Raw genomic sequence first — 18,324 nt, forward strand, 5'->3', positions numbered from 1 at the left:
CGTGATCCAATGTCAGCTTTCAATATCTCATACATAGCTTATCATCAGTTCACTGTATGAAAGTGAGCACTGTAGTTTTCTGAAGTTGTTGTTTAGTCGTTTAGTCGTGTCCGACTCTTCGTGACCCCATGGACCATAGCACGCCAGGCACTCCTGTCTTGCACTGCCTCCCGCAGTTTGGTCAAACTCATGTTCGTAGCTTCGAGAACACTGTCCAACCATCTTGTCCTCTGTCGTCCCCTTCTCCTAGTGCCCTCAATCTTTCCCAACATCAGGGTCTTTTCCAAGGATTCTTCTCTTCTCATGAGGTGGCCAAAGTATTGGAGCCTCAGCTTCACGATCTGTCCTTCCAGGGAGCACTCAGGGCTGATTTCCTTAAGAATGGATAGGTTTGATCTTCTTGCAGTCCATGGGACTCTCAAGAGTCTCCTCCAGCACCATAATTCAAAAGCACCAATTCTTCTTCTTTCTGAAGTAAGGCACCATAAAATGCTAAAACAGGAAATATCACTATGCAACAGCATGCTATAAAAAGATGGGGAGAGGCCAGAAGGAAAGGCAGAGAGTATGATTTTAGGTTCCAGCAACCAGCCCCAACACTTGGGCTTCCACTTCGATCAAGATTTATTTTACGTTGTCCACAGTTAAGGTTTGTTTTTTTATTTCAATCTGGTACTTTCAATATACACTACCCCGCTCTCTCTCTTGAGTTTGAAATAGATTAAGTCTCCTGCTGAACAGAGCAACTTGTAAAGATGGGAGGAATTTGCTGAACAAGGTCCCCGGATGTAGTGCAAATATGGCAAAGCCAGATGAAGAACATGGCACCTGTCGTGTGTTCTTGGGCTTGAAAATGAAGAGTAAACTACAGATATATACATCCTATGCCTTCTCAACATGTTAACAGCCAATAGAAAAATAGTACAAAAGCTTTTCGTATATTAAACAGCAGAGCCATAACGTTGAAAGTTACTTCACACAGTGAGCACCAAAGCCACGTAAATACTGTACTATGACTGACTGAATGGGAAACCTTTTAAAAAACTGATCTACAACTGTTTGGTGGCGATCCCTTTCCCCATATCTATGTTGTTGTATTCTGATGTTTTAGGGTTCTGTGTTTAGGTTTTGTTGAGCAATTGCCAGCAAAATTAACTGGTACCAGAAGCATTGTAATGTAATAAGTCTACTTAATGTGACAAAAACAGGAAGGAAGTCATGTAAGTATAAAAGAGAAATGCAACCAAGAAAGTCAAGTAGGAGAAAACCTCAACAGCTGCGTCCTGAACATGGCTTGTCTTTCTGAAACCTGGGCAAGATTTTCTTTGCTGCTCTGAACTTTAGACTGAAGGGTGGGTACCATATTGCCTGTCATATTAGCAGTATCTGTGCTTTTAAACATGTGCTTATGTTTGCTGTAAAACTTCAAAATCTTTGACTAAGATTTTTTTTTTACTGCACATTTCTACAATTGGATTATTTCTGATGTAAAAACTCATTTGTTCCAGTACGTTTTAGGAATCCAGCACCAATGCATGCACTCCACTGACAGGGGAAATGTCCTAGGATATATTCTGGGGAAAGGATTTACCGTATTTTTCGCTCCATAAGACGCACTTTTTTCCTCCTAAAAAGTGAGAGTGAATGTCTGTGCGTCTTATGGAGCGAATGCATGGTCCCTGGACCCAAATTGCCCAGGGGCTAAAGGCAGATCGTGCTTTTTTTAAAAAAGAAAGAAAGAAAGAAAGAGCTAAAGGCTAACAAAAGGGAAAGAGAGTGTTGAAAGGAACCCGCTCAGCAGCTGATGATTTGCTAAGGCCACCTGTGAAGTGACTTGAAGAAGGAACTTCTAGCACTTCATCCCAGCAAATCATTCAGTCTTACCTAGGACACAGGACTTCTCTAGGGAAAACTCTCACAATTTCTCCCAGCAACTGGTGCACTTACGGTACAACAGCAGAAGCAGAAACTTATAGCATATTTAGATGGATGTAGTTCTCAACTACATGTTTTACACATGCGCTGCATGGTTTACACATGCACTGTACATAAACAGATACCCAGAGAGCAAACTAGTATATTAAACTGAAAAAATCTTGAATAAATTTGCTTTCTGACCTGATTATGGTCTCACGGCATTTTCTCTTTTTTTACATATATTTTTTATTAATTTTATAAAAGATACAAAAAGGAAAAAAGGAAGGTACACAAAGAATGAGTGCAAAAATTAAACACAAGCAACAAAAAACCAGAAAAAACAAAATAAAAAAATAAAAATTTCTATAGCACTATCATATATAGTTCTTATTCTATCGACTTCTTCCTCCCCCCCCCTCTACGTTTCTATTAATAACTAATTCTCACAGCATTTTCAGTCACATAGGTTCTTACTGAAGAGTGGAATATTAAAACAGAATGGGTTTATTAGCATGCACCAAGCATTTATATGTAAATTTCCTGTAATCCATGTCTAAATGAATGTTCTGTTCAGCTTGCTCAATAGCTATTTTAAAGTTCAAAAGGGGGAAAAACTGCATTCTGGTGAGATTCTATTTGTAAGCTCATAAAGTGCTTTTTGACAAACCTTTAAGGGAATTTTCATGAGCTCTTGCAATGTGTTAGCGGTCCCACAAGAGATCTAGAAGTAATTGCATGCTGTTATCTTAACTGTTGCCACCTGTTCAGATTTTATTCAATATCCTTCCCTGTGAATTAATACTTAAGAAGCTTACACTAATGGCAGATTACATGGGGGTAGGCTCAAAATGAGGCAATTTTATAATTAAGAATGGAAACCGAAGTATTTGGACACTGCAGAAAAAGTAACAGTTTACATTGTTCAGTAGGATCTCTTGATATGATGACTTAAATTTTACAGGAATGAGAGAGAAGTGATTAAGTGATGGAAGTGATAAGAATGAGCAAAATAGTAGGGCTTTTCAGACTGGTCACAAAAATTACTTTTTAATATTATGCAATGTCAATTCCTGCCCCAGATAAGTCAATTATTTGCCACAACACACAATAAACCAGAAGACGTACATAAAGCAAAACCCTACTTTGAAGTTATAACACCATACCCCAAGGAGGTACCCACAAGGCTCCCCACTCCCCAACCTTTCATTTTCCCTCATCCCCTCACCTGCCTAATGGATCAAAACAAGTCAGCAGCCTTTTCTTTAGCTGCTCCCATATTGTGGGATTCCCTCCCAAGAGAGATTAGACTGGCTCCAAGTTTGTTATCCTTCTGCCGGATAACAATATGTATGACTCCTCTCATCCGATTGAAGAAAGAGGCCCACAGGTTTAATAGTAGACAAAGGAAAAGAACCACAATAATCTGAAAATGGGTTCAGTTTCAGTCAAAACTTTCGTTATGGATATCTTCCATATGTCTATAAAGATGAATTATTTCAAGTAAACATTAAATAAGAACATGGTTATTCTCAGATAATTCAGTGATATGTACTAGTCTAAGCTTAGTTTAGAGATGATAGCTCTCATCTATAGTTTTACCCATCTATGCATAAATGCAACCTCCCCTAACAGAACCTGCATAAAAGTTTTAAACTTAAAGGGTACAACGTTAGCACATGAATCATTCCTAACTCAGAACAACCAAAGCTGTCACTGAACTTCCTGCACTGAACCACAAATGTAAGAAATTATTTTAGTGCTTAATATAGAACTAGACACATCATACAAATGCTTCCAAAATTAAGCTCTCCTTTAAATGCAAGTGTACCATCTTGCATTTATGACCAACATATTTTTATTATAAACTAGCTGGCCCTGCTACATGTTGCTGTGGCAAATCCCTGTGACTGCCACCACCCTGTGTCGATTCATGATGTATCCCGCCCCCTCCTCCCTCCACCCCCGGGTCATCCTTGTGACTGGCCCAACCGTGTCCTGACCTATCCCGTCCCCTGAACCCCCACCCCCACGAGTCAGTACCTCCATTCGGCCTAGTCTGTAAATGGCAGCCGAGGTGCTGTTGAAAGTGAAGGTTCTATAGGTGTAGTACCAGTGTAGCCGCTGCAAGAGGGTGCTGGTTTGCAACCTGGTTCTTTTCCCAGCATGCACTTTCGACTGAGTGGTGCGTTCTGGAACAGGGGTTTTTTGGGGTTTCACCTGGCGGAGGTGTGGCATCTGTCTTTGAAAACCTTATAAGAGCCTTCGGACATTCGCTTTGGACGCTGTGTTCAAATTTGAACTCAATCAGTGAAGCGGTTTCGGAGAAAAGTGGATAATAACCCACATGCCCAGTTTACAGTTTACTTGGGGTGGTTGGAAATATAGCATAACTCAACTGTATACATACTTCTATAATACTGTGATTTGTTTTTGATGATGCATCTAGCAACTGATGGGGAAGGAATATAAAGAGAGAAAGCGTTCTAAATCTGTGCTTTTTAAAAACATACAACCCACAAAATCACTACCATAAACTTACATCAGTACAACTCCAGCTTGGCTTAAAATTTCATGTTTTGGGGTTCAGCGTTTAACATACAGGAATCCACACTGTTGTTGTGAATCTAGCACTACCATCTTGACAATGTGGGAAGGAAAGAGGGGTGAGAGAACAGTAAATAAAGGACATTTCGTTGAACCCACCCACACAACAGAAGGAAGAAGAGTGTGTGAAGAAAGGGTAACAAGAGATGAACATTTATAACTAAACTACATACATCAATTGCTTCTGCCCAATTACATTAGCTCTTTGGGAGTAGGAGAACAGAGCATGTTAAATAGGGACAGTGACTAACTCACTTCTGATCAGAACAGTAATACAAGCAAGCAGGATGCAACTAAACTTGCTGAAGTGTGTCAGTAAGTGTGTTAGTAAGGACAGTTCTGATAAAATGGGGGCGAATTTCAGAAAATTCATAGATATAAAGTTAACAAAGTTTATTCAAATATTCTGATTTAGAGATAGGGAACTAAGCATAGAATAAGTAATGGAACGTAGCTAGGGCAAAATTAGAAGATCTAGCAGGGAATAATGCTACCTGCCAGCTTCCTGAATTAGCTGGTTAACTATGCATTCTGTACACTGGTTGTGAAAGATGAAACATGAAAAATAACTGAGGCCTTTTTTGGCCAAAGTTTGTTAGGACTTTAGCAATAGCTTCCCATGGAAATGCCACCCTAAATTTCTACAGAATTCAACAGAAACCTGTGTTGTTACAAGTCACAGTCAATATGCCTATTTCACTTCTATGCTGTCAGCAATATCAACTCATTGGAGGGTAAACTCCTACTAATCATGATGACCAATTAGTCTCATAACTACTTCTTACAACTGGAGGGAAATCCCAAACTTACACTGTATTATTTGCTGTTTGGAAAGTGAGGAGAAAATGGGGCTTAAGCATTAAAAACCTTCCTTACTGCTATGATATTCTTTCTAGTACTGTACAGACAAAAATGAAACTTGAACCTCGGGTGTGGTGGGCCAGTTATATCTGACCGACCCCTTCTGGGCCAAATTTGAAAAATTCACCCACCCACCAAGCACTTGACATTACAGGCAACCCCCAATTTGTGTGGGGGTTGCGTTCTGTGTCACTGCGTGCTCTGCCCCCCACAGCCACTGTTCTGCACCCTTTTCTGGCCACTTCTGTGTCACTGCAATGTTTGTGTGCAGAGTTGCAAGTCAGTTGGACACAAGTCAATTGGTTGTTGCCTGTAAAGGTAAAAGGTAAATGACCCCCGAACCAAAGGTGACTATGGGGTTGCAGCGCTCATTTCGTTTCAGGCCAAGGGAGCCGGCGTTTGTCCGAAGCTTCAAGGAGGCTTTGTTCTAGGAACACAAGGGAGCCGGCGTTTGTCCGAAGCTTCAAGGTTTTGTTCTAGGAACACAAAGGGGTTCACAGTGAAACCACTGCTAAAATTGAGTTTTTCTCCTCCACTGCAGCTGGTTTCACTACACACTCCTTCAAGATCCTGGAGCAAGGTAAGTTGCACTGCCCATAAGGAAGGGGGGGGGGAGAACATGCCATACTCCAATAAGGAAGGCCCTAGCAGGCCAATTTGGGATTCATGGAGGGCCAATGTTACATGCCCACAAGCTGGACGTTCCCCTACCCCTGTTGCAGCTGCATTCAACAGGATAGAGAACTATCACACAGAGGTGTAGCTCCTTTTTTTCTCCTCTAACAGGGAAGTAATACACTGTTGTACTCTGGATGCACTCCCACTATACATAGAATGCAAAATATTTATGCTAGCCCTGGTTTATAATGAGACATATGCAACCATAAGCTACGGTACCACATTAGATGCTTTTATGAAGGTAGCAAGGGTTAGAATTCCCATGTAGGTTGTGAGAGACTTTGGGGTTGTGAGGTAGACAATACACACCTCTATGCACAAACATCCTGAATGTATGACAGAAAGTCAGGAGTAACCAATATTCATTAAATAACATTCACTATATATCCTAACAGTATATCAATCTTCACTCCCCCCCTTAAATTCTCTATTTTCTGATGTGACATTCCAATTCCTCTTTAGTCAGACTGTCCTTTGCAGAATCAGCTGGCCTCAGTAATGACTCATTCTTCAGCCCACAGCAGCAACTGCCTCCCATGTTGCTTGCAGTTTTAGAATGTTTCACAAAAATATTCCATGGGTCAAAGCTTCAGTGAAAACACACACTGAAAGTTGTGCCGTTATTTTAATTGGAAAACTGAATTCAAACTGAATTCTGGTAACTTGGATCTGAGGCACTTTAAGCTTGTAAGCTAACAGAGGGGGTTGCTTTATCTGTTTGCAATGTGTGCTTAAATAATCTGGGAGCAGTTTCCAGGGGGGCGGGGCGGGGGAGTGTGCTGCCTCCTGTATGATATTTATTTATGTTCTTTGCAATTCATGACCAGGCAACTATTCCTACCCTTCCAGTAGGTTGAAACAGCAGGTCCGTTGCCAAGTGTGGAGAAATCTCAAATACCAATAAATCATGAAGTGTGGAAAACTAAGCTTTGTGCAACCCGCACTATGGCAGAATGCAGCTGAGCTGTGTGCAGGACAAGCCAGCATCTCTTTGTGCTTGTGACTGATAAAAGAAAGACCCATTGGGCTGTAAACCAAAGTTCAGCACAGAATTAGTCAAATTAAAAGACCATAGTTAGTTACTTCAGATTACTATACCCACAGATGGGGCACTGCCAATAATCTTTTACAGATTTAATAGTTACATGTTTTATACAAAGTTTTAGACAATCCAGTGGCAGTCCCAGACTGAGTGCCTGTCCCTGGTGCTGTACAGACAACATAGGAACAACATCGTAGGAAGCTACCTTCAACTGAAGCAGACTAGATGTGGTCCATCTAGCTCAGTATTGTTCAGAAAGACAGGCAGCTGCTCTCTACTGTTTCAGAAAGGATGCATTTCCAGCCCTTTCTGCAGATTGAACCTGGGACCATTTGAATACAGGTGCTCTACCATGAATTTCTGGCCCCTTCCCACACAATACATGAGCAACAAACGGACCATTACTCAAGTGCTGGATGCCGAGCTCTCTTCACCCTAAAGCCCAAGTAAAAAGGAAAATCCATGCCTGGAGGCAAGCTTCATCACTTGCTTTATCAACACACAAGTGTGGCAATCAGGTATTGCTTAACCTCACATCAAGTTATGGGACTGAATGGAGAAAAAGTGGAGTTTCACAGTGAGCCTTCTGGGAAATAAATATTCATCTACTCCACATGATAGCAACTGTTAAAAATTTAGGATGTGTATGGTAGGGGTGGGAAGAGACAAAGTAGGCAGCCTTCCTCTCCACCCCAATTTCCAGTTTGCTTTTTAGGGGAAAGGTTGATCTATTTTTCTCCTCCACATCCCCTCCACCCTTCTTGGCTTGCCACCTACCCTTCATCTCTCCTTTATTTCTTAATGCTGGGTGTGGGAGGGAGCCCCCCAAGCAGCCCCATTCAATATGCTTATTTTTGTGCATCATTATCTTGTGTGGGGCTTACTTTCAAGCAAATGCACCAGCTCATGGGACACGTCTCCATTCCAAGTACAGTGGGGTCGGAAGGCACATGCACATGTAGGGGTGGGCAGGGATCCTAGGGCTGGTAACTGTTTTTTAACCAATGAACTGCAGGAACTGGAAAGGAATGCTAGAGCGGAGAGAGAGAGAGAGAGAGAGAGAGAGAGAGAGAGAGAGAGAGAGAGAGAGAGAGAGAGAGAGAGAAGGCTTAGGCAGCAGAGAGCAAGTTAGGAGTTGGGAGTGTTGCATGGATGCTGCTAGGAAGGCAGCCATCTCGGTCTCTCTCAATGCTGTTTGCAGCTCGGCATGGTGTCCTGTGTGACACAGGTGGGGTGAGCAGGAGGGAGAGTTTCAGTGGGAAGAGGATACAGAGGGAGGAGTTTCTAAGGGGAGTCCCTTTGCCTGCTCGGTGTAAGTCACCGCTCCCTGAGTTGCCCACTTGCTCCCGGCCCACATGTCGGCGGCCGGGAGCCAAAGGGGCGCCTAGGCAAGTGCAACATGCGGAGCTCCTCCGTCTACCTGGCTCTCCTTCTGGTGGTGGGTGTGCACTGCAGCCTTTCATACCAAGGTAGGGAGCAGAGAAGGGTCAGATGCAATGGGGAGAGATGGGGACAGCAGTGGCGGCGGGGCAGGCATGTCAGGTATCTTATGTGGAAGGGGGATTCCTTGGAAACCACATACGGGAAGGCGGCACCTCTGTGTCTGTGCAACATGCTGTTGAGGAGAGGGACGCTGCAGCAACCTGCCCAAAAGTTATGCCAAAGGTGGGAAAGCAGTGACAGGGGGCAGGGCTGACCTTTTGCTCTCTTGTGAGGGGCACACCAAAATAAAGGAGAATATAGCGTGCCGGCTTTGCAATTACGTAGCACAAGACACATAATTTTCATTTCAGAAAAAGAGCAATAGTCCTAGGGCAAGGAGAAGCGTTAGTACTTGATGGATGTGAAGGGGGGGGGAGGCTTTAAACTAAAAACTTGAGCGTATTGGCTCTCCAGTCCATGGTAAGCTTGCAGTCCAAACTGGAGGGCCACAATAAATAAACAAATCTTATTATTATAAGATTTTATTTATTTATTATAATTAAGTCTTCTAGTTTCGCATCTACCAAAGGTTTTAACACCAAAGGTATTAAAGAAGGTTGCATCCTTGTCCCACATTTAATCAACTTATTTTTAAAAGGTAGGAACCATCACTTACTCCCCCTGTCAAAGGCTACCCACCATGTTAGGATCTAAAGCAATTCCTACACTTCTACACTCAGATTACACTTCCCTTCTCTCTTTTACCAGAGTTGGGGTTCAAAGGTACTTAAAAATATTCTATCAATACTGTCAAGGAAACCATCTAGCGATCAATTATACAAAATCTAAGATTCTGGTATTTTCAAAGAGCTGGTGCCCATTTTAATGGCGTACTGGTGATCAAGAAATCGAACAAGTAAAAAGTTAGAACTCACAGTAACTAGTAACTTTGCATACATGGCTAAGATTCAATAAGACCCCAACTGGGCTGCTCTCCTTGATGCTGGTTTATAATTCTCAAGCAAAATGGTGGAAGAGCATGCAGGAAAACTGATTTTATATGGCCTTTCTCCTGAGTATCTTTTAAATCTAGATTAAACAGGAAGGACTAGAAGTATAATTAAAGAACGAATCTGGGGATAGAATGCCAAAATGATCTTAACCAATCTTCTACAATTTATAATCCTCAAAAATCACACCCAGCAAATTACTTAAGTGCACTGGACAACCCTAAACATCACTAAACATCGCTGGGCATTTTCCAGAGCCCGTTTTAATGTTCTCCCTTCAGCATTATTAGAGGGCAGATATAATGAGAGATTATGTCAATGCAACTCTGATGAGATTGAATCCATTGTGCATGTTCTTCTATACTGCCCTTTGTATTATGATACCTGAAGAGAGCTAATTTTAGCGTTATGAAGGAAATTACCTGGCTGCTCTAAGGAAACCTATATTATATACCTTCTTGCCGACAACGATGTGAATATCACCAGGCCTGTCGCAAAATTCTGTTTAATGGCAACGAGGACAAGACAGAGTGTGGTGACAGTGATGGCTGACAAATGAGCACTTATTTTAAACTTTGGAACACAGATTTTAATTTTTAATTTTTTAACACAAATAAATTTATAGGGAATTTTTAATTACATCCGCCACTTGATGCTGATGAAGTGTATGTTGCTGCTGTTAATTTTCTGTCTGGTCTTTGACCACAATAAAGATTGATTGATTGATCAGTTTCTGCCGTTATGGCAGACTTTAACAGCAAAGTTGAGGGTGTTCAGGCATTCAACAATATGTGCTGAGCTAGGTCTCTTAAAATCTAGGGGTTGGATCATGACTTTTAAATGTGGTTAAACATTCATTTTAGTACATACTCTGAAAGCCTACTAACTTATTTACTGAGAGAGTCACAATTTATATGTTTTCTGCAATTACCTTTAAACTCAAACAAATAGGGATTGCAATAGATTCTCTCCTCTTACTGGATGAGTTACGTATTTTCTCTCTCGTTAAGCAGAAGCTGTTAGATCATGAATTTCAAAGACTATCCTATTCAGCCCTCTGTATGCACATCTGCTTACTTAGGTTTGCAGCCTCAGCATGGAATGATACCCAACTATTTTTATAATTTAGATACCCCTTTGTATCACAGAGCTTTTTTTGTTAGCCCATTTAAACACATCCCCCACATTTGTACTGTCTGGAACGTTCCAAAAAATACCCTTCCAGAAAAGGCTTTGCTCTTGTGGTACGAATACACAAGATACAATATACCATATAATTTTGGACTGCCCTCTCTTTGACATTATTCAGGATATTTAGCAAAAAAAATTAAAGTCAAATTTAAAACTACTTGATTTTACTTAATGGTGGCTACTGAGTCTTTTATACGTCTTATATGTTTAGTATGTCTGGATTACCAATGTTTTATGCATGATTTCTCTCTCATGATTTTATTGTCTAAATTATGCCAATAAAGGCTGAATGAATGAATGAATGAATAAAAACAAACAAACAAAAAGTATTGCTGAATTTTTTTTAAAAAAATGCAACTAGACATACTGTTTTAGTGCTCAGGTTGGGGCGAATAGCTTTTTTACCCCAGTTTCTAACACTGAGTAGAACAGGATCAGATGTCAGAATAAGGAAAGAGTTTTGAGGTACAGTATCTTAAAGATTGACAAACAGGTTACTGCATATACCCATATGGGCCAAAAAACACTCCAACAGCTAGAATGCTTACCTGGCAAAAGAACTGGCTCCAATTTTTTAAGTCTAGGCTCCGGTGCTATCTTGTCTTCAGTCTGAAACACAATAGTGATAAAAGAGAGATGTAATATACATGAAATAATCTAAATTGCTTGTAGAATCCTAGTCTGAAATACATATTCTAACCTAACCCATAGCTCTCCCTCCCTCCCTCTCTCTCTGTGTGTGTATGTGTGCAGACACGCAGAAAGAAGAAAAGAAAAGAAAAAGACCCAAAGAGAGAGACAGCAAACGAGAGAGGATATTAAAGAAAGATAAAAGAAACATATGTAGCTCTCAATCTGAGACTCTTATGGCACAGACATAACTGTCTGTAGCAAATACAGTACAGTGCATGGCCACTGCTGTATAAACATCATGCTTTCCACAAGGCTGACAACTTTCTGTAGTATCAGAACAACTGGCTGCTATGCAAGTGGGTTAATATGGGAAGTCTTATCAACTTTGCATGTGCAACTGCACATACTGCAACTGTGAGAAACCTTCCTGGACACCTTGCTGCAGCATAAAGCATGTCATGAAGATTTTTTTTAAAAAAAACTTTCTCAGGCATAAGAAAAGGGTGTAAGCCCTTTGGAACAGCCTCACTTTTACATACTGGGATTTTTTGGCATGCTGTTTTTAGTCACATGTTCTATTTCTTTGCATTTTCTTCCACAGTTCTTACAAGGATTTTAAAAAATCTATCTTTAAAAAAGCTTAATTCAAAGACTGAGTAAAAATCTGAGCAAATGCATTTCAATTGTGCGTGGCCAAAAGGAAAACGAATCATTTAGACTAGTAACACGCTGGAGAGAAGAAGAAGCTTTATGTCAAGATGTGGGACAAAGAAATATATACGTATCTCTCTCTCTCTCTCTCTCTCTCTCTCTCTCTCTCTCTCTCTCTCTCTCTCTCTCTCTGTGTGTGTGTGTGTAATTAGGATGTTAACCTTGATCCAGGAATGGGTAATTGGCAGAATACAATTTTTTGTGATCTCAGGGGAGAGTCCCATAGTTAAGTTTTCATCAGAAGCTCTGCCACAGCAAAATGGTGTTGTCACATCATGCAAAATTAGAAACAATATTCCACAAGCTCTATCATCTGCCAAGAAGAGATCATAGAATCATAGAGTTGGAAGAGTGAGTTCCAGGGAATGTCATTGCTATATGTACCATACAATTCAGAGGCAGCACGCAACTGAATCCCATTTGCGGGAAAACAATAGAAAAAGGAGGCTATTGCCTTCATGCTCTTGTTGGGGGGCTTCCCAGATCATCTGGTTAAACTACATTGGCCTTTTGTCTGATGCAACAGAATTCATGAGATAGAGGCAGATGAAACACACTGCCAGGGCCCTCTCTATGTGGTAGAAGCAAGGGAGGTAACATCCCCTCCCTGTTGAAGACTTTTGTTCACTCCTAAGGGTGGGAAAGTAGGTAAGCAGGTTTGACAGACATATGTGTCAGCTTTTCTTTTTCCATTCATTTTCTGGTTGTGTCCATCCATGCATGTATGAAACAGGACTCACCCTATTTAAGAATGAGCAATCCCCACTCCAAGGTGGGGAATTGCTCACCAATTTATCTGATGTCACAGTGAAAAAATAGTAATTTCTCCCATCCCTTTAATTTCACTAACCAACACCTTTTTGCTTCAGGAAGTCAACTTTTAGGTTTAATGACAGATCAGTTTTGAAGGCAGGGTATTTCACATTTGCTAAAATTTGTTTGAAATGCAGTTTAAAACTGGTTGTATCACAGTTAGATGTACCAAAAAAATTAAACTCAGATCTCTCAGTAACATGAATCAAGTACCATTTTAACTAACACTTCGAACAGGAATAAAAAAACACCCAGGCTATTATTTTATATATAATAATAATAATAATAATAATAATAATAATAATAATAGATATAAATAAGAAAATAACAATCATTATCATTATTATTATTTATAAGCAGCCAATCTGACTGGGTTGCCCCAGCCCCTCTGGGTGGCTCCCAACAAAAAATAGTAAAAGCACAATAAAACATCACACTAAAGACTTCCCTGAACAGGGTTGCCTTCAGATGTCTTTAAAAAAATCACATAGCTGTTTATCTGTTTGACATCTAGTGGGAAGGCGGGAGCGACTGCCATAAAAGCCTTCTGGCTGGTTCAATGCAACCTCACCTCTCACAATGAGGTAACCACCAGAAGGACCTCAGAGCTGGATCTCAGTGCCCAGGCTGAAGTTAGTTTAACAAACAGCTAAATTTAAAAATAAGTAAGAAATACAAGATACAAGCAATGCTATACTCAAATTGTTGTACTTTGAAGGCAATTTAAAGTAGCTCCAGGGTTGATATTTTTTGCCTTGCTAGAGTTTGTGCCTTCAGCACATAACAGGTACAGGTATTATTCAACTTCAAGATACTGTGATATAAAATTGTGTACCTGTTGAGCTATTAACAGCAAGTAGTTGCTAACAGCAAAGAATGTCTAATGATAAAAAGGTGATTAAAGTAATCCCTACAAACATATTAACCATTCCTCCAAGTTATGAACTGGACATTTAAAAGCAGGAATAGTCTGAGGAGAGCCAGTCAACTCTATTTCTTGTTGTAACAATGAAATACAAATTTTGCCAAGTACAGTGAGGGGGGAAAGTATTTGATCCCCTGCTAAATTTGCCCGTTTGCCCTCTGATGAATAAATGACCAGTCTTTTGTCTTCTGGGTTTTTTCCTGTTGTTATTCTGTGTCTCACAGCTACAATAAACCTATCATTAAAATTATGGACTGGTCATTTCTTTGACAGAGGGCAAACGGGCAAATTTAGCAGGGGATCAAATACTCCCCCCCCTCTCACTGTAATGTATATAAGAAGGCCACATATTTAAACTAGTTGCCAAATAATGGGGAAAGGGAAGTATGCAAAGAGGCATTATACACAAAAAGAGGTGACACAGAATCATAAAAGTGTAGAGCTGCAAGGTACCCCAAGGATCATCAAATCCAACCCCCTGCAACTGCAGGAATCTCAGCTAAAGTATCCATGACAGATGGCCATCCAACCTCTGCTTAAAAACTTCTAAGGAAGGAGAGTCCACAACCACCCGAGGGAGTCTGTTCCACTGACAGATTTTCCCTCCATATATTTAGCCGGAATCTCCTTTCTTGTTACTTGAAGCCATTGGTTTGGGCCCTACCCCCCAGAGCAGAAGAAAACAAGCTTGTTCCAACTTCCATGTGACAGCCCTTGAGATATTTGAAGGTGGCTATTATATCTCCTCTCAGTCTCTTTTCCAGGCTAAACACAACCAGCTACTTCAAGTGCTCCTTGTATGGCTTAGTTTCCATACCCTTGACCATCTTGGTCACCCTCCTCTACTTATCAATATCCTTCTCAAATTGTGGAGCCCAGAATTGGACACAGGACTGCAGGTGTGGTCTGACCAAGGCAGAATAGAGTCGTACTATTACTTCCCTTGATCTGGACACTATATTTCTGTTTATGCAGTCTAGAATAGCATTAGCTTTTTTGCTGCTGCATCACACTGTTGACTCATGTTCAACTTGTGGCCCACCAAGACCCCTAGATACTTTTAACATGTACAACTAGCAAGACAGGTGTCTCCCATCTTAGATTTGTGCAGCTGGTTCTTGCTGCCTAAGAGCAGAACCTGACATTTGTTCGTATTGAAATTTATTTTGTTACTGTGGCCTCAGCTCTCCAATCTGTTAAGGTCATTCTGAATCCTGATTCAGTCTTCTGTGGCATTAGCTCCCCCCTCCCAATTTGGTGTCATCTGAAAATTTGATGAACATCCCCTCAATTCCTTCATTCAAGTCTTTAAAAAGATGTTGAACAACAACAGGCCCAGGATAGAACCCTGTGGCACCCCACTTGTCACTTTTTCCAGGGTGACGAGGAACCATTAATGAGTACTCTTTGGGTTTGGTCAATCAACCAGCTACAGATCCACCTAACAGTTACCTTGTTCAACACCCATTTTACCAGCTTCCTCACAAAAATATATATAATAGGGGATTTTGTCAAAAGCCTTACTGAAATCAAGATACAATATTTCCACAGTAGTTCCCTGATCCACCAAACATGTGCCACATTTTTTGCTCCATAAGACGCACTTCTTTCCTCCTTAAAAGTAAGAGTAAATGTCTGTGCCTCTTATGGAGCGAATGCATGGTCCCTGGAGCCAAATTGCCCAGGGGCAAAAAGCAGATCGTGCTTTTTATTTTTTTAAAGGAAGAGCTAAAGGCTAACAAGAGGGGAAGAGGGAATTGAAAGGAACCCGCTCAGTAGCTGATTGCAAGAGATGGGGGAGGGAGATAAGGGATGCTAGCTCCCTTCCAGGCCCCGCCCCCTTGCCCAGGCCTCCATTGTTGAATGTTCTGCAGATTAAGGCTGCAGCGACATGTGACTTGATTAGATTATCTGTCTGAAAACTGTAGAAATGGCTCCCTTTCCTTTCCTAAAGAAGCTGCAGAACTGTGAGTTGAACCCCATAAAAACAGGGTTTTTTCCCTTTGCAAAGTAAGCTCAGCAACTTTGAGCTGATCCTCAAAAATGGAGCTTTCCTCCTTTGCAAAAAAGCTGCACAACTGTGAATTGATCCCCAAAAAACGGGGCTTTTCCCATTTGCAAAAGAAGCTGCACAACTTTGAGCTGATGCTAAAAAAAATGGAGCTTTCCCCTTTGCAAAAAAAGCTGCACAACTGAGCTGATACACCCCAAAATGGGCCTTTTCCCATTTGCAAAAGAAGCTGCAAGAAGCTGCACAACTTTGAGCTGATCCCCGCCAAAAACAGAGCTTTCCTCCTCTAAAAATTAGGTGCATTTTTTTGAGTGAAAAATACGGTAATTCAAAAAAAAGAAGAAAAGACATGAGATTCGTCTGACATGACTTGTTTTTGATAAAGTCATGCTGGGTCTTAGTAATTACTGCCTCCTTTTCTAAGTGCTCAAAGATTGACTGTTGAATTATTGGTTCTAGGACCTTTCCTGGAATCAATGTCAAGCTCACAAGTCAATAGTTAATGGGTCTTCTCCCCCCCCCTTTTGAAGATGGGGAAAACATTTTCCCACCTCCAGTCTGCAAGGACATCACTTCTTTTCCAAGAATTCTCAAAGATTAAAGTCTGTGTTCATTCTGAGCTTCAGTCTGCCTGACCTTCATCCTGCAACTGTTGGCTACTTGTCAGTGTTCAAAATTAGCCAGACACCAGGTGCATTTTGCACCTGGCTATCGGCCACTTGCAACCAAGTGAAGATGCCTGGGTGCCAGGATGGTACCTGACACCTCTACCAACTGGAGGCGCATGCCTAGGAATAATTGGATCTTGACTGTTTTCACACCAGATCCTGTAGAATTGTATCCGTTATATTTTACATGCACAATCAGAATGAATTTCAGTAACCAAAATGCTTTTTCTGTAAAGCCTGAGCAAGAGCAGTGAACAACATTACAGTCAATTGCTGTAGCTTGTCTTCACTTACCCCACCCCACTGCCCTGCTCAAAGTTATGAAGAATGTTCTCACGTTGTAAATGGGATTGTCACCATTAAGGGGGAAAAAGGTGGGAATGATGTGTAGGATAGCATTCTTTACCAGGGCATAAGAAAGCAATCCTAAACATATTAACGCAAAAGTCAATCCCACAAGACTGCAAGCTGGTTTCCTAGACACACTTTCCTCAAAAGCTAAGTTGCACTAAGGGAAAGGAGGGAAGAGGGCTCATTGCAAAGTAATGCATTAGGACTGCAAGGTGACATCCTCGCTCCAGGACATGTTTCCCCAGAAATCAGCCCCATGGAGTTGACTTGCTGCCAAGGAAGCTTCCATATGTGCAGAGAATGCTGCTGCACTGGAGCCTCTCCCACCTGCTACATTTCAGTGTGCGGATGTTTAGCTAAGCAACTTCTGTGACATTATGCTTATTATTATTATTATTAAACTTGTGCATTACTCAGTGTTTCCTCAAGTCCCACCAAGTAAAGACAGGAGCGGGTGACTTCAGCTGTAAATAAAAAAACCAAATCATTATATCCACTGAAAGCAAGTCCCATTGAACTCAGTGCGAATTGCACTCCAGTAGGCATCATCATTATTATTATTGTTATTATTTATTGCCCATCCTCTACTCTAAGGTCCCAGGGCCGGCTACGACATCGAAACACGTGCATGCATGGTGCTAGACTTCCTATTATTATCATCACTGTTATTTATTGGATTATTTATTGGATTTGGATTTATTGGTCCGTCATCCGCTTAGGATCCCACCTGCAAGACACAAGGGCTGCACCCTCCCGGAGGTGGAGGGTGGCGCCTTCATTCCTGCCCCAGACCCCCCACCGAGAGGGCGACTCGCGGGTCTGCCCAACGTGCAGCAGGAGGAGGGCGGCGGCGGCGGTTCCCTCCAGCTCAAGCCAGAGCTCCGAAAGGGGCTTCCTTGCCCCTAAGACCCAAAGTAACTTAGGAGGGGGAAACAGCCGCTGCTGCCGCCGCCCTACTGGCACGCGCGCCTTACCTGAGGCAAGAGGTACGACTTGAAGGTGGCCTTGGGGGGCTTGAGAGGAAACATGACCGCAGCGGCAGCGGCGACTCCCAAGCCAGGCCGACCCCGCTCGTCGCTCGTTCGTTCTCCCTCGGAGCTCCGGGCTCGTCTCTTGGCCCCACCTCACGCCGGCGGCGGCGGGGGCTACTACGCCGGAGAAGCCACGCCCCCTGTCGTCACGCGCTCGCGCTCCCTCCGCTGCTTTCGTTGCGTCGGCTGCCGCTGCTTGCTCCGCCCGCTGCCTTCCTCCCCCCTCCCTCTTGACCCCGCCTCCGCCATCCTCACACCGGTCTGAAGGTTACGAAGGAGGGGGTTAGAGGCTCCGGCGCCCCGCCCACCCTCGTGCTACCATCACGTGGAGGAGGAAGGGGAGGAGCCGCAGCCGACGGGGAAGGCCAATAGCAGGGGCCGCGCGCTCAACCTTCGCGTCACGAACCAGACGTCGCGGGGAGGGGCGTGACGGTGGAGGGCGGTCAGCTGCTGCTT

The 18,324-nt window shown here is 42.3% G+C and overlaps 1 protein-coding gene across 1 annotated transcript in view; it reads right to left on the bottom strand.

The window, feature by feature from the left end:
• MTMR10 (myotubularin related protein 10) overlaps nucleotides 1–18,010 on the bottom strand; it is a 49,027-nt gene extending 31,017 nt beyond the window's left edge. The window contains exons 1-2 of the mRNA XM_035130508.2: nucleotides 17,812–18,010; nucleotides 11,274–11,334 (exon numbers count right to left, since the gene is read on the bottom strand). Of these exons, the coding sequence (XP_034986399.2) occupies nucleotides 11,274–11,334; nucleotides 17,812–17,865 (115 nt within the window). The 5' untranslated portion in view covers nucleotides 17,866–18,010. The remainder of the gene's footprint in view (nucleotides 1–11,273; nucleotides 11,335–17,811) is intronic.
• Between the last annotated feature and the right edge of the window lie 314 nt (nucleotides 18,011–18,324).

This window comes from Zootoca vivipara, chromosome 14 (assembly GCF_963506605.1).
Source record: "Zootoca vivipara chromosome 14, rZooViv1.1, whole genome shotgun sequence".
In the NCBI taxonomy this organism is placed as follows: Eukaryota; Metazoa; Chordata; class Lepidosauria; order Squamata; family Lacertidae; genus Zootoca; species Zootoca vivipara.